General features: G+C 53.2%; 5 protein-coding genes across 5 annotated transcripts; 2 read left to right on the forward strand and 3 right to left on the reverse strand.

Annotated features, from left to right (window-relative positions):
* Positions 1–1,109: 1,109 nt before the first annotated feature.
* PG985_005696 (uncharacterized protein) lies at positions 1,110–2,168 on the reverse strand (the record flags this gene model as incomplete). The annotated part of the gene is made up of 2 exons (XM_066825465.1): positions 1,110–1,801; positions 1,898–2,168. The coding sequence occupies 2 exons, from the start codon at positions 2,166–2,168 to the stop codon at positions 1,110–1,112; spliced, it is 963 nt and encodes a 320-aa protein (XP_066688625.1).
* Positions 2,169–4,101: 1,933 nt separating this feature from the next.
* On the forward strand, positions 4,102–4,937 carry PG985_005697 (uncharacterized protein; the record flags this gene model as incomplete). The annotated part of the gene is made up of 2 exons (XM_066825466.1): positions 4,102–4,644; positions 4,707–4,937. The coding sequence occupies 2 exons, from the start codon at positions 4,102–4,104 to the stop codon at positions 4,935–4,937; spliced, it is 774 nt and encodes a 257-aa protein (XP_066688626.1).
* A 1,129-nt stretch (positions 4,938–6,066) lies between these two features.
* On the reverse strand, positions 6,067–6,420 carry PG985_005698 (P450 monooxygenase; the record flags this gene model as incomplete). Its single annotated transcript, XM_066825467.1, has 1 exon — positions 6,067–6,420. The coding sequence occupies one exon, from the start codon at positions 6,418–6,420 to the stop codon at positions 6,067–6,069; it is 354 nt and encodes a 117-aa protein (XP_066688627.1).
* A 3,902-nt stretch (positions 6,421–10,322) lies between these two features.
* PG985_005699 (uncharacterized protein) lies at positions 10,323–10,942 on the forward strand (the record flags this gene model as incomplete). Its single annotated transcript, XM_066825468.1, has 2 exons — positions 10,323–10,539; positions 10,647–10,942. The coding sequence occupies 2 exons, from the start codon at positions 10,323–10,325 to the stop codon at positions 10,940–10,942; spliced, it is 513 nt and encodes a 170-aa protein (XP_066688628.1).
* A 378-nt stretch (positions 10,943–11,320) lies between these two features.
* On the reverse strand, positions 11,321–12,148 carry PG985_005700 (uncharacterized protein; the record flags this gene model as incomplete). The annotated part of the gene is made up of 3 exons (XM_066825469.1): positions 11,321–11,489; positions 11,548–11,807; positions 11,888–12,148. 3 exons carry the CDS (start codon positions 12,146–12,148, stop codon positions 11,321–11,323), a joined length of 690 nt encoding a protein of 229 aa, XP_066688629.1.
* Between the last annotated feature and the right edge of the window lie 3,052 nt (positions 12,149–15,200).

Below are 15,200 nucleotides of genomic sequence, written 5' to 3' on the forward strand. Positions count from 1 at the left end.
ATGAGTAAAAAAAGCTCAGGTAGTAAGGAAAGGTGGAGTGGTGGAAGCCTTGAAGTTCTACTATACTACAATCATTACTTTACTAGACATATATACTGAAGCCGAACTGTATGTACGGCCAAAATGAAAGCCCAGTGTCATCAATCGTTCAGCTTCTTGCTCTTTTCGCTTTTTAGCCGCTTACATTGTAGAAAGATTGGTACTGTAGGCATCAAGAACATGAAGCGGTGATTCAGCCAGGGACCGTAATCCTGTTCCAGAAGAGGCGGATCCTACATTTGCACCGGGTGCCCTTTGCATAGATACTGGATTGCAAGATGCATAGGCTACAGTAGGGTAGATATAGACCTCATGATGGGGAGAGTTGCTGATCCGTCGTTCATAGCAGCAGAACCGCAACGGACGATAACACTACACAGGCGCCGGTTCTTCAGAGGTATCAGCTACTAGTAGGCCATATTGATTGTTACTTTCTACTTAAGTGTCTAAGCATCCTTCCTCTCTCTATCTATTCTAAGCGTCCCAGTCTCGTGGGGCAGTCTATGCTGGTAAACCGGCTCTGGCTTTGCGATCTCCTCCGCCGCTGCGGACTCGGGCCCCTCGCATGCGTGTTCACCCGCCCTGAGGGCCTGGCATGTCGAGCACCACGTCGGCCAGGACTCGGTCTGGGGCGTCTTTTCGGCGCTGCCGGAAACATCTGGGCTAGGAGAGGCGGAGCCTGCTTCTTGCCTGGAAGCCGTGCTGTCTGTCATGGTGTCGTATCGATGGACAAGGTAGTAAACCGTTGGAGTATATTCTTAGAAGCGACATGAGAGGGGGGGGGGGATAGTGCCTTATATGTAAAATGACTCAGGTCTGATTGCTTGAGCATGCCAACAGAACGTGATGGATGTTACTCAGGACACATTCGACATGTCCTGCTGACCCCCGTTGCATCTAGCAACAAAGACCATGTATATGACCTCCCCTGAAACAGACCTGTTGAACCATGTCTGTGTTCTGTGTTCGAACAGTGAGTAATCCGAAGTTCCTGCGTAAGCCGAGAATATCAGAGTATCTTCTTCCACGATCCACCATGGACCATGTCGGACCACAAGACGTTTTTCCTTTCAACCATTGCACCGCACCTCCCCAAACCCCCGCACCAACGCACTGTTCCCAAATCTCTCCATCGCTGCCGCCTCCAGACTCAAGATGACCTCCAGCCCCCCATCAGCCAGCCACGGCAGCACGATGGGGTACCGCCGCCCCGTCATCTCCGACAGCCTCACGGCCTCGCACCGACCGACCGACGGGCCCCAGTTGAGCGCGCAGACGCCTTGGTCGGCCCACGAGACCATGGAGATCGCGTCCGAACGCCGGCGTCCACTGGGGTCTAGATTCGGATGAGCCGCCAGGTAGGCCATCGCGGCGCGGATGCTCTGCGCGTTGACCTGGCCCGCTATCGCCCTGCGGATTGCTGCAGCGGTCTTCGCCAGGAGCGTGCCATCTGTGACGCCGTGATGGTCTTGGGACTTGGCGGCATCGGCCAGCGACAGCAGCTCATGAGCGGGAGCCGATACGATGGCCCGGCCAAAGGCGGCGCCGAGATACCTGGGGTCCAGGGGCGGCTCGCAGCGGGCGCGAAAATTGACGGGGATGAATATCGTCGATGTTGGTGAGATCGTATTATGCTTGGTTGACGGTGTCGGAGGAGATTCGGCCGCTGCGGCGGCGCTCCATAGTAGGGCCGTCAGAATGTCACCAGTGGACACCCAGGGTACGTCGGCCGCGACCGATCGAAGTTGGTCCGTGGCGAGGGCTTTGAGTTGTCTCAGAGAGTGCGGAGAGAAATACTAGATGGCTGTGACGAAAGTGGGCGATGACCTGGCAGTGACGGGTAGAATAGCTGTGGCACGTGGAATTAATGTGGCTAGCGGGGTAACCGTAGCAGGTGGAATAGCCGTGGCGGATGGTCTCGGGATCGGTTCATCGTACGGGAATGGCACGACGGATGGCACGGTGTTGGGTATATCAGCTCTCGCCACCCCCGACCCCAAATCACACACCGAGGCTCGGTCCATCCGAGGCTGGATTTCCAAGCCCAATCCCTTGCGACGGACTTCTAGCAAGTCGCGGCAATTCGAAGCCCGCATCTCGAGCAGGTACTGGTAGTGGCTCGTTCGCATCGTTTTAGATTCGGCCCCAGTAAATCATCCAAACATTTCCCCTCGAGCCGCTCTAGGTCCAGATCCATGGGATTATTAGGAATGACAGTCACGCCATCCTCGTCGGGGACGATGTCGAAGACAGAGGTGCGGTGTCTACTGTGCCAGAGGGGGCTGTTGCAGTATACTCGGGGTCGGTTTCATCCTCGCTATCCGCGTCGCTATCCGTGTAGCTATCCGCGTCGTTATCCACGTCGACAACGGCATTCGCGTCGTCGCCGCTGCCCGGCGGGGCCTTGAAATCGATCGCTTCGACTTGGCCGCTCGATCTCGTATGGCAGGCGATTGATTGACGAAACTATGGCTGTCAGAAACGGAGTAGGAGGAACTCGACGGGGAAGTAACTGGAACATGGGGACAGACAATCCTGTTCAGGTCCGGCACCCGCTGCCCTCGCGGGACGTGCATCGCCGTTCCCATTCGCTCGTGCGTCGGGTTCCACGCAAGCGCGCTGAAGATGCCGCAGTACCGCCTGAGGTCCCGTGTTTTGTTGTGCAGCGACAAGTCGCTCTTGCGAACCTTGTCTTGGTATGGGCCATGGCGGAGGTCTAGCTATTCCAGACGGCTCTGCCAACTTGCTGGACCCGTATTCCTGGAGTGACCATTTGAGCTATAATAGCTTTTAGTTGCCCGCACCTGTTGGCCTACAGTGGGGCAGTTGACCCTAATGGCGCGGGGTCGCGAACCAGCTCCACGCTGCTTTTTAGGGGAGATCTAGTCACGCTAGTGCGCCAGCGCAAGAACTTATCCTCGTCAAGACACGCCGAAAAGAAGAAACTACCAACGCCAACATGGGTCTGGAACCAGATCAGCAGCTGCCCTGGCGAGGTTCCCAACTCGAGCTCATTATACCATTATGTTGTTGTTGTTTTCGCACTTGATTTTGCTCAATTGTGAGAGAGTGTGATGTGGGCGTGCGCCTAAAGATTCGTGCGATACGTATGGGTTAGGTACATCATGACAGTTGGGAATTTCTCACTCTAATGGGCATGCGAGCCGGAATAGACATGAGGAATCGCTATTATCCGCAACTCTACCGGTCCAAGATTAGGAATGTGCCGCTACAAACTCCTCGTGCCCCTGCCCAGAAAGCTTCCCTAGTCCGATAATGGCGGGGTGTTACATCTCATATCTCCGCAGTGACGGTTGAGCGTTCTCCCATCCACGTAGCTCTTAATACAGGTGTCTGGATTCGCACAAGATTCAGTCCTAGTCTGCTCCACCTTGTGGCCGCAGTTGTAGTAGTCCGTGTAGATGGTGCAGATTTCTTTGATTCTAGTTAGATAACATACTATTCCCGTACAACAATTTAGACTCACGAGTCTCTATACAAGATGGGGTATGCTGGAATATATGACTAGGAGATTCAACAGTGAAACTGGCTGGTGAAAGTTCGCTTCAACAAAGCGGCGGCGAAGTACGATTGTTGTGGTTTGATAATGCTGTTTGTTTGATGCAAGAGAAACAAAGAGAGAGATAGTAATGTTTCAAAATAACAAAGTTTAAGGTGCGGGGTCGAATTCCAGAATCAGGGCTTTGCATATTGCATGTGATCCTCGCCATTTGGAAACGCTGGCCATTCAGCCTTACATCTACTATTGCTTCCTCTTAATGACCTCCTCCGAACCAGTTACTGGCGATCTTAGTTCACCCTCTTATCATGGCTCTTCCGCTGTACATTCCGCATTGCATTCAGAACCCTCCTCATTTCTACCACCCACCGCCATGCAATAAGCCAGTGAGGATTCAGATCGAAGGCCCATTAGTATCTGTCCAAAAACTTCTTCCGGAGGTACCATGGCATGTTAACGCCTGTGGCACAAAATTTCCCCAGCCGGCTGCCTTGGAGCTCGCAACACTGACATATCGCGCTATATATGGACAACACGTCCGCATGGACGTCCCCATCATTGGTCTGGTCATCGCCTTGACTGTGAGCGGTGTGTCGTTCCGGTTTGGACAGACCTGCCACGTCAACCACCGTAATAGCCTAGCTGCTTTCTGGGTCCCTCTTTTGGTCTTCGCCGGTCTCACCGTCATTATGCAGTTTGCGACGTTTGGATACTGTGTAAAGGTCTATCTGGCATCGCTGGCAAACAACAGCGCCCCAACCGAACGCTCCGAGATATCGTCCTACACAGCCAGTGTTCGCACCATGGCCCCAAGGCAAGCCGATCATCGGATCAGGCGCGCCATCCAGCTGCAGTGGCGTGGTATTGCCATTGTACTGATCATCATTTGTGACGTCATATTCTTCGCCGTCGTCTTCGTCTTCCAGGACAACGTGGTCCAGTCAGCCAAGACGAGTGATAAGGCTCGACCCTGGGTCGAGTGTCTTGCGATGGAGAAGATGGACAAGAAGAACAGATGTCTGCAATATGCCGAGGACCTTGTCGTTCCACTCCGAACAGTAGTGGCTGTTCTCGTCCTCCTTGCTGTAAGCGACGCCTAACGCATTACGGTCCCAATAGAAGCGCATGGCGACTGACAGTCCAGCAGATGAATGGGATTTGGCTGCTCTGCCTCCTCGGGCGCTGGTCTATGGTGACGGGCTGGGTCGAAATATTTGGCATTGGCATGCCGACAGGAGTCCGTGCTGAGTCCGCGTTTGTTGAGGCGTGTACGGATTCGAGGGACCACCGTGGCCATGAAATGTTGTCTTGTGACTCCTCTAAGGAAGAAGGCGAATCTGGACTAACGCCGGTTAGTCCTACGAGGGGTCTTAGCTGAACCATCAAGCCTTCACTGACTGTACATCTCACCCAGTCCTACTGTCCGCAACCTAGAGCTGGTAGATTGGACAGCAGTTAATCATGTAAAAGCCGAGGAAAGCTTCACAAGCAGAATGTGTTCCGAGGCATAAGCTCGAAAAAGCAACATTCATTCTCAGCAGTATCCAGGTTGAGTGAAGAATGAACAGGCAGCGAATTCATTCAGGCATTTACACCGAGTCTAAGGGGGTGGCTAAGCATACTAGCCACATGGACAAAAGTGGCTGTGCCACTGCCCAGCACCCATGGAGGAATTAGCACCCACGAGCCTTCGTTGCCGTCCACAAACACATCCTACTTCCCATCTGTCGCACCGCAAGAGGCTGGATATCCATTGTCCTTGAGTGAAGACACAGACCGTAGCGCTGTTGTTATCCCATTGCCAACTAGGACAAAAGACCAACCGCTAATTAAGCCAGGAATATGAAGAAAGCGAACCGCAAACATGGCCAAGCGGAATATCAATATGGTCAAGTCCCTATGGGTCTCAGACTGGTGGCTACCGTAATTGACGGCTTGTTGAGTTTCGTCTACTCCACGGTGCTATGTAAGATCAGTATGTAGGTGTGGTGAAGGAGTGTTTTGTTAAAATGCCTTGGCCTTCCTCGGAAGTCTAATAACAGGCGAGGTCTTTATGCACTCAGTCATGCCATGTAAATATAGAATACTTTAGATACATCTGAAGTCTGGTGGGCTTGTAGAGAAGTGCGGAAATGTATCCTCAATAGTATACGCACTCTCGTTCTTGTCATCGCCAACACTTGTCGTTCAGTGCCTATGACTCTTGGGTGTCTCCCATTTACCGCCTCTGGATAACCTCGCCTTTGCCAGTTTTGGAAGCCAGTTTCGTACCGTATGTGCACTACGGATACCTGGCTAAGCATCATACAAACACCTGCGCCACATCAGAGCCATTGCGCGGGCATGAGTACCCACGTGTCCGGAGTGGCGGATCCGAGACCGAACATTTCCACCACTTGGAGCAGTACTCTTAGCAAGAAGTTTGGTCAAGTGTTGTGGGCTGTGCAGAATGTCCACTCACGTTTAGGGGTATTTACAAATGTCCCGAGAACCCCGGTGTGCCAGAGTTAAAGAAAGATGTACCAACCTTCAGCATCCTCGCGGCCCGTGGGTAAAGAGGCATGGCGATCACCGTCCAGCTGCCCGTCTCCGTACTCGATCGTCGTGCCAGTTCCGCTCGTGCCTAGGCCATGGAACAGCGTGCCGATCAGCATCGCGACCATCCGCTCGCCGAACTTGTTGGACGCGGGGCATAGGTGAGGGGCTAGGCCGAAGGGCATATAGGCATCCTTCTGGTGCTGTGTCAACCCTTGGCTCATACGTGGGAGGAAAAAGTCGTGGGCGTTGTGGCCCCAGATGAATCTATCGCGGTGGAGAGATTCTATGTCTGCGGCAACGATGATTGGCGTTGGAGTGGACATTGCGGTGTGGAGCTCAGAGGGGGTGGCTCGGTGTATCCGTTTTGTCGGTGGGTAGAGCCTGAGAGCCTCCTGTGGAAAAGTCGTTAGTCTATGCAAAATATCGCCCCTGACGTGAGTCACATCAGTGGCACAAGCGTCGGAACGAAAGAAGCCGGTACTTACCTTAGATATCATCAATATGGTAGATTCCTCTTCGGTTCCTGTACCCAAGTGGGTCGTCAACCCGGCAAGGATTTCCCGCGCCAGCGATTCCGTCTTGACCCTGGGACCATCTGAACTGATACCCCTGAAGGCGAGATGGACATAGGTCAAGAGGACGACTCTCCACAGTGTTTCATAAGCCGGCAGAATGATTTCAAGCGGGTTGGTCTGCTCTTCAAAACTTGTATAGCTATGTACTTGTTCTGTGGTAGGGAGCATCTGTCGGATTCTGGCCACAAGACGGTTCTGTTCACGCTTGGACACGGGATCTAATGCATTCTTGGACTGTACCCAGAGACGGTTGATATCCTCGGTGACGTCGCGAGCAGCTTGGAGATCAATGTTTTGCGCTCCTGGAAACAAGAAGTGCAGAACCACGACGAAACACAAGATCCGTACGGTCGATGTCAGATGCAGTTGTTGGTGTTGGTCCCAGGGCTTGTGCCCCAAGTCAGAAAGATGGCGCCATAAAGTATCTTGCCCAAGCGATGAGAGTTGTCGCCACTCTTCGTTGTCGGTGTTTACTCGATTGATTACGTGGGTGGCATAACGGATAAAGTTCTTGTACACCCGGGGGTCGGTGGTAGTGAATGCGTTGTTGATCCCAAATGCGGCGGTGAGTCGCCGGTTGGGCAGAGCTCTAAGTAGTAACCTTTCACCGAGAGTACGGATATTGAATCGCCTGAAGTTGATGGTATCTCTAGCAGCGTTGACCCTATAAACCGTATGATGGTAGACCAGTCTAGAGAATATAGCGGGCCGATAGCGCACAAGGAAGGAAAGAATAGCAACGAGGATTATAATCCACATTTGGACTTTGGTGAGTGGTTTGGCGGGAGGTGTTCGGTGTACTATGTACGCCCTAAGTCTCTGGAAATTCTTTTCCAGCACAGGGCATTGAAAAACCTATTTCCCTATATGTATGTTTTGTTTCTGCGTCGAGAGGAGCTTGTTTAGGGTATATGAACTGACCATAAGGTGGGAAACAGAGTTTGAACCAACTACCTCTTTTCATGTACAACCAAGGAATTGAGCATACGGAAGTGGTCGGGAGCAAATAGGATGGAATACCAACAGCAGAAAAACAAAGCGAGAGCGGTGCCATGGAGATCCCGCGACCATTCGCGGCAGATATGAGCTGTAGGAATTCTGTTGGTGCCCTTCATTTAAATTCAGGCCGACCTACATCAGCTCGGAACCTCAAATGCACTGGAATATCCTGTATTTTTCTTCTTCCGTTTGTTTGTTCAACACCAGACGCAAGCCACATCATCAGAAGCTGCAAGGCCAAGGTGGGAGGCCCACCGTCGAAAGCAAAATTTGATCTTAAGGAAAGCAAACTACGAGATCCCACCTGAGGGCCAGATACGATCTATTGAATTGAATAGTAAAACAATGTGCGGCTAGCAGAACCTGTTGAAAAGACGGAACGTTCATCATGTCCTCTGCGCTTGTGAAGCCCTTTTCTAACGGCCTTCTCCAAATTAGTCACTTGATTAACATGTGAGATGTCCTCGGTGTCTGCTTGCCACGCCATAACTAGCTATCGGCATAGTACTGCTCATACAACATACAGCCTGTGCCTCTTTCTGAACACGAAGTCCAACGGTCTGCAGAGTTGAAGGATTGGGCGTGGGTTACTGTATGCTGGCACGACTGGCACGAATCCTGATCCGTGTCTGGACTTCGTCGACGACTCGCATACCACCGCTCCCGATGTTGATGTGTAGGCTTAAATAGCTGCCGACACGCATCTGGTTGTTCTCCCAGGTACTCACAGAGTTTCGCCTTGCACAGGTAGGAAGTGCGCTCAGAGCTAGCCTCCCTTTCCAAATTCGTCTACCAGGCCTTTTAAACAGGGGACACGAAACAGCTGCAGTGGATAATTACTGCGCCAACTTGCATACAATCCCGCTTATTCCTGGAAAAAGTGAAAGACATCGTCTCACTTTCTACGGAAGTCAATTGATCCCACCATGCATGTCAGATGAGGAGGCAGAACAGCAAGCACATTCATGGCTGAGTTGGAGTAATTATACCTTGCTCCCTTCAGGGGTGAAGTTTCCGATCGCACCGCCAAGTGCACTCTACTACCATCAGAACAACCAACGAAAGGACTGATCAACTCATGTATGTCTGATGCTCGAGATGCGACTTGTGCCTGGCGAATTCCGCTACGGAACAACCATTTGTTTAACTCCAATTCCATCTTTCTCTACTCAGAGGGCAGGGCAATCTTACTAGTGGAAGGACTACCCGAGTGCATGCATTAGCGTTCTTACGTATTATACTCAAACATAAATCAAGCTGCGGGCCAGCCCGTCTCAAACCCCCCTTAAGGCTTTAGGGCCGCATTCTGTACTATTGCCCCCTGCGGGAGAGGTCTGACACCCCACGGGCCCTGCCGCCTGTTGACCCGCTCTCAAGCGAGTACTTCGTCCATGTGGGGCGATTGAACGTCAATTTCAGTGTACTTCGACTGCGCACTCTAGCCTGCATGTCACGGCCTATACCAACATGGGAGTGTCCAGTCTGTTACAAGTAACTTCATGGCGATCACCCCAGTGTTTAAGGCACTTTTCAAAGCCAATGTATGCTGCTGTACTAGGTTCTCAGCCAGCTTGATTGTCAGGCTATGCCAACGAGGGGATAGCCTCAGCGGCTGGCCGTGATTTATAGTTGTCCCCCAGTTAGTAGAGAAGTTGGTTGGTGGATGTAGCATCCAATTTTGAAACCACGTCATGCACTTACCCCCAATTGCTTGCTGCGAGCCTTCGAAATTGTCACTGTATCAGCAGGCCCGAAGCCTGTATCCTATTGCTGGGGCCAAGAAGGCGTTAACCCTTAGCTTGCATCGTTCAAATCTCATCCCTCCTCGGGGAATGCGTCGAGACCCACAGTGCCCCTTTGTGTGCCTTAAACAGAGATAATGAAGAAGCGAAAATGGAATAAACCACTTGGTCCGTGGATACATGATGCTGGACGCTAACAGCGCTGCATGTCGCAGACCTCACCCTTTCCCCTCTTCCCCCCTCTCTTGATTCCTGAGACGGGCCTATAACAGCAGGCCACGAGTCTGGGCTGAACCCTGAGTCTTACAGGCCTACTGCAAGCCACTAGAGGTGGGCAACTTTGAAAGTAGAGGAACGAGGTCTCCGCCAGAACCGTCACAAGCCCCAGAAGCATTTGGCCACTCCCTGGCTACGGAAAAGACCTGTTTTCAATACTTCACTGGCAAAAAGCACGCAGAAAGACGGCAGGGAAGCGGAAAAGACATTGCACTTGCAGGGCCGTATCGCGGAGCAGCATAAGATACAGCCACTATGAGCCTAGTGATTCCCATCACCCCTATTGTGCTGCGCTAAGGGCCGCTAATCTACATTTGCAGCTGCTGAGACTGGATCTGCTATGTTGAGACTTGAAACCCAAGTGCATTTTCTGCAACCAAAACCCCCAAAATTCGACCTATCCTCTTGAAATATTTATTCACATCTAGATCACCCCCTTTCGAGCCGATCATTCCAATCGGCACCTACCTACCACTGGCTACGATCAATGCCTGCTCTTCTCGATTGATTTTCCTCTTTGTCATCCAACAGCTAGGACGCAACTCGCGTCGTTCTTATTGCATCTTCCCTGACGGACGTTCTTTACAACCGCCGTTTACAACATATCATCCTCTCATAATCCATAGTTCCACTATGGCCTGGCGATTAATCCAGAGAACTGCCGAGATTGGCTACGCCAATGCGAAGGCGGAGGGCGTGAAGGCGGGCCAGAAGATTGCCGAAGGCATTAAGGAGAACCCTAAGGTTGCCTCAGTTGGAGGCGCTGTTGTGGCCGGCGCCGCTACTGGAGGCCTATTGATGGGTCCTGTACTCGGAGCTATAGGATTTAGTAGCATCGGGCCAGTCGCCGGTATGCAATAGACTTTCCTTGTCTTTTGATATCAGATATCGGTAGCAGAACCCAAAGTTGGGACTCTGGCTCCCTTGTGCTCCAGTCATATATGGTCATGCCGAAAGGCGTTACTGACGTCGACTGCGTTTCAGGATCGATGGCCGCTGGCATCCAATCCGCTGGAGCTGCGGGTGCACTCTTCAGTGCATTTCAGAGCGCTGCAATGGGAGGTTATGGCGTCGCAGCTGTTCTATCATTTTTCATTGGAGCAGGAGCAGCAGTCGCAGGCGGAGCCGCTGCGGCCACAGCTGGGACATCATCCGACGATCTTCAAAGTCCAGGCGAAAACCAAGTTTTAGAACGGAAAGTTGCGCATGATGAGGACAAGCACGAAGCGTCTGAACGTGAGGAAGAAAAGTGAGGAATGCAATTTAGAAACGGTACGAGCCCGGGAATGGAAAGGCAGTGCCTTCAATTTCGAACTACTCCTATAACTTAACCAGCAGAAGGCAGATGTCAAGATAGTATTGAGCAAATGATGTGTAGTGAAGTGCTACCCTAGAGAGTAGTTAATTATACAAATGAGCCCCTATTCCAATTGCGACAGAGCACCAAGAAATATATGCCTGAATATCTGAACTCCCGCCGATATAAGTGATCCAAATACACACGCCATGTTTATACCTCGGTCTTAGATCATCTAATCCACCAACTCCTCATCATCGGACTGGTCCTGCATGGCATGATCCGCTCGAATCGCCGGGTCGACCTTGTTCCGTACATCGACTGCACTCCTCTTTCACTGCTGACCCTCGGAAGACCCGAGTGCCGAGTCGCTTCCGTTGAATACCCCATCTAATCCTAGGATCCTCATCAGCTGGACAAGCGCACGATCGCCGTCGTCCAGATACGCCGCCGCCGCGAGGGCCTCGACGGTCTGCGCCTTGGGCCCAGCCCCCCGGCAATCCCTGGACCCGCGTCTTCGCGCGCATGCACTCAGAGAGCTCCAGTCTCTGAGCCGCGGACGCAAGAGAGCGGTTGCTGAGGTGATAGGAACTCGCACGGTCCCAGCTGAGGTTCAAGCTTGTCGCCTCTGCCGGCGGCGAGCACCGCAGCCACTGCCGCGCCATATAAGCCCGCATAAGAGCGTCGCCGTAGATGGCGAGGCGGCTGCTCACGTGCGTCACGCACCTGCGCCCGCTGCCGAGATGGTAGACCTCGCCGCCCTCCGGGGTCAAGGCCTCGGCGAGGAGGGGCTTGCACTTGAAGGTGTAGCCTAGGATCTCCTACGATTCGGTATTGAGCGTGCCCAGTCTTAGCATATGTAGTAGCTGGTCGTTTCCTAATGCGGCGTGGGCGCGCTTACCTCACAGTTCGCTATCTTGGCCCCAAAGGACGCGGGGAAAAGCGGCTCGTCGACGTCGGGTTGCCCGTATCGCAAAAAGTGTGCCGCGGCGGAGTAGGGGGTGCATGAGGACTGTGAGAGTTGGGGGGCTGTAGAGGAGCCTACAGGTTCTACGGCTACCAGAGCATGTGTCGTTGGTTCTATGGGTGTTGACACCAGCCGGCGGAGTCTAGCTATCACGTTCCTAGTCAAGCTTGATATAGGCCACACAGTCTTCTTCATAATTTCTCGGCTACAGGCGGTGGTGAGCCGGTTAAAAGCGAGCTATTGGACGCGCTCCGAATATTCCTACTCGAAAGACATAAGGGGAGCTGCGGATGACGGGTTGTCTGCAACGTGAATTGCGGGAAGTTAGATGTAGATTGACGACCTTGGAAGCAATGCATGGAGCGGGGCCCTCAACCAAGTAGGTCTGGTGGCTTTGGTGGGCCCAGATGTACGCATATTAGTTAATCGGTCGCTAGGCGTCCGTTCGCCCTTAGCATACACAGCGCGACAAGACCCTGGGAACGCCAATGGTTCGTGCGGCGGTATAACCAAGAAAGAGTCTTAGCCAGCGTCCAGTGGCTCGTATCAAGCCGTAAGCCGGGAGTTTCTACTGCATCAGCTCGAAGAGTCTCACGAGCTGTTTCCGGTGACTTCTGTGCCCTTACTGTGATGCAGAATCGGAACCGTCGCTCAAGTGGCACTAAGAGACGGGAGGGAACGCCGGACGGACAGCTCGTGGTGCAGCCCGTGCCTGTTCTGGTGCGCAGGACCAGAGCCTGATGTTCCCTCGCTCCGCTTGTATCGTTCCGGCGTAGAGGCCGTTCGCCTTGGACCTGAATCATCCATCAGCATATTCTCTTTTCGCAGCATCCGTGGAGAGCTCGAAGATACTCGCGCGTTGTTTCCGGTCCTGGCTTCATAGCCTGCAGACATGTTGGCCCTACTGTTGGAGTGCAGCGTCGGAAGAGTAGCAATGGCGCACTAGCGCAAACACACCGTTATTAGCGTAGAGCTGGTTCGCGACCCCGCGTCATTTTAGGACCAACTGCCCAATCCTCCTGAACTGCGCAAGAACTTCTTGAGACACGTCGAAGAGAAGCTGGCCCGAGATTGCTCTCGCCAACATGGGTTCGGAACCGGATCAGCAGCCCCCCTGGCGACGCTCGCCCAACTCGAGCTCATCATGTCATCAACGTTTCGCACCCGCAAACCAGCACTTGCTATATCTACCGTTACGCGGGAAGCTATTGTAGCTCAATGGGCACTCCAGGAATATACCCTAGGAGGGTCCAGCAAGTTACCCGAACCGTATTAGTAGCTAGGCCTCCGTCATGGCCCACACCAAGGCGCAGAAAGACAAGGTTCGCAAGAGCGGCTTGTCGCTGCAGAACAAGACAAAAGACCTCGGGCGGTACTGCGATGTCTTCAGCGCGCTTGCGTACTGGAACCCGACGCACGAGCGGATGGAGACGGCGATGCACGTCCCACGCGGGCAGCGCGTGCCGGACCTCAACAGGATTGTCCGTCCCCAGTCCCACTTACCGTTCCATCGAGTGTATTCAGCTCTGTTACTAACAGCCGCAGTTTCGACGATCAGCCGCGTGCCATGCGAGACCGAGCCACGGCCGAGCGACACGATCGAGTCGCCAAGTCGAAGCCATCAATTTCGAGGCCCAGGCGGACGCCAGAAACGACGCGAATGCCGTTGCTGGCATAGGCAGCGACGCGGATGCCGAATACGAAACCGATCCCGAGTATGTTGCAGCAGTTCCCGCTGCCGCGATGGAGCCTCTGTCTGTCTACGACGTCATCCCCGACGAGGATGGCGGGACTGTCATTCCCAACAGTCTCACGAGACAGGTGGGTCCGAGACAGCTGCCTCCACCACGAACGCCGCAAGGTGAGTACGGCTTCTCGGCTAGTGACCACGTGACGCTAATCATTAAGCAGGCCGCCGAGATCCCCGACAGACAGTGGCGCAACCCGTCCGCACCGAGCCCAACCCCACGACGAACACTGCACCAACCGCCGCGACGAATGCAGGTGCCCGGCCAGCACCCACAAGATACGCCGACCACGGCGCGATGGATGCGTCGCTGCAGAGAGCTGTACGTTGGAACAGCCGGGAGCCGGCTAGAAGGCCCTTGGCGCCGATTATGACGGCACAACCACGACAATGCCCTCCCATAATGGTGAGAAATAATACAAAGCTGTCACAGATCATCCGCCAAGGAAGGGATGTGCAGAATGTGGCGAGGCGCGCACCAGACTATCCTAATGACTACAGACGCAAGCTGCAGCGGGGCACCCTGGCGAAGAAGATGGTGGGAATGCTGGAGGACCTACGGACGAGTCTCAGCGGTATCCAGATTGCCTAAAGAAGTAGCACTTGTACAGTTGTCGGAATAGGTCTTCATCCTGCCATGACTAAATCGAGAGCTTATCACTGCAACTGCTGTGCTCGCTTCTTCCATGCTGTCGGAGCTTCGGCTCATGGTATCGGTCGTCAAGCGGTGCCGGCGCGTTAGGAAGAATCGTCCTTTTTGTGGCAGTTTCATTTATCGGATACTTAGAACTTAGCCATTACAATTGTTCTCTGCCTACAATTGAACGAGAAGCCAAGCGACTATAGACTACAGAGACTGACTACAGAGAAAGTTGTCGTCTAACCTCCGCCAAGGTCATTAGACTCAGATAGACCGTTCCGGATGACTTCGAGTGTGACGGCCCTCTGACAGTGGCAGTCAATCAACCTGATCATGGGTAAACACGAAAGCAGGGGAAAAGTCGATTTGTCGTCTAGGCGGTTTGGAGCTCTGCCTGCAATTGAACTCGACTCCGAGGACGGCTCGGCCCGTCCTCGGTATCCACTCCAGGGGTAGATAAATTATCTGGGCTCCGTGTCTTCTCGTATCCTTGCAGTGCCCGGAGTATCTTCCTGGGCCTCTTTCGTTTTGCTCTGGCTATAATAGGGGGAGTGCAAATTATTGACCATGTCAAAGGTGGATATACGGTCGGAAACCCGAACCCGGTTTGGCGGAGATGCCCCGATTGTGGAGCAACTGATCTGCAAAAGCCCCATCTATTTGACGTCCTTCCTTTCTCACTTCCTCATTGACTATTTGGGCGGGATCAGTAACATGTATCTGCTGCTTACAACCGCTGCTTATGACAATTTCCGCTTGTATTGGTGCTAAGTAGGCTACCATGGTGACTCCCAAGATGAAGTGATCGCTCCGGCGCCAGAAGCATGGCGATGTGTTCAGTAGGACCGCCACCCGCTGTG

The sequence above is a fragment of the Apiospora marii genome, assembly GCF_038362585.1.
Source record: "Apiospora marii strain CBS 49790 chromosome Unknown utg000003l_segment0_segment0, whole genome shotgun sequence".
In the NCBI taxonomy this organism is placed as follows: Eukaryota; Fungi; Ascomycota; class Sordariomycetes; order Amphisphaeriales; family Apiosporaceae; genus Apiospora; species Apiospora marii.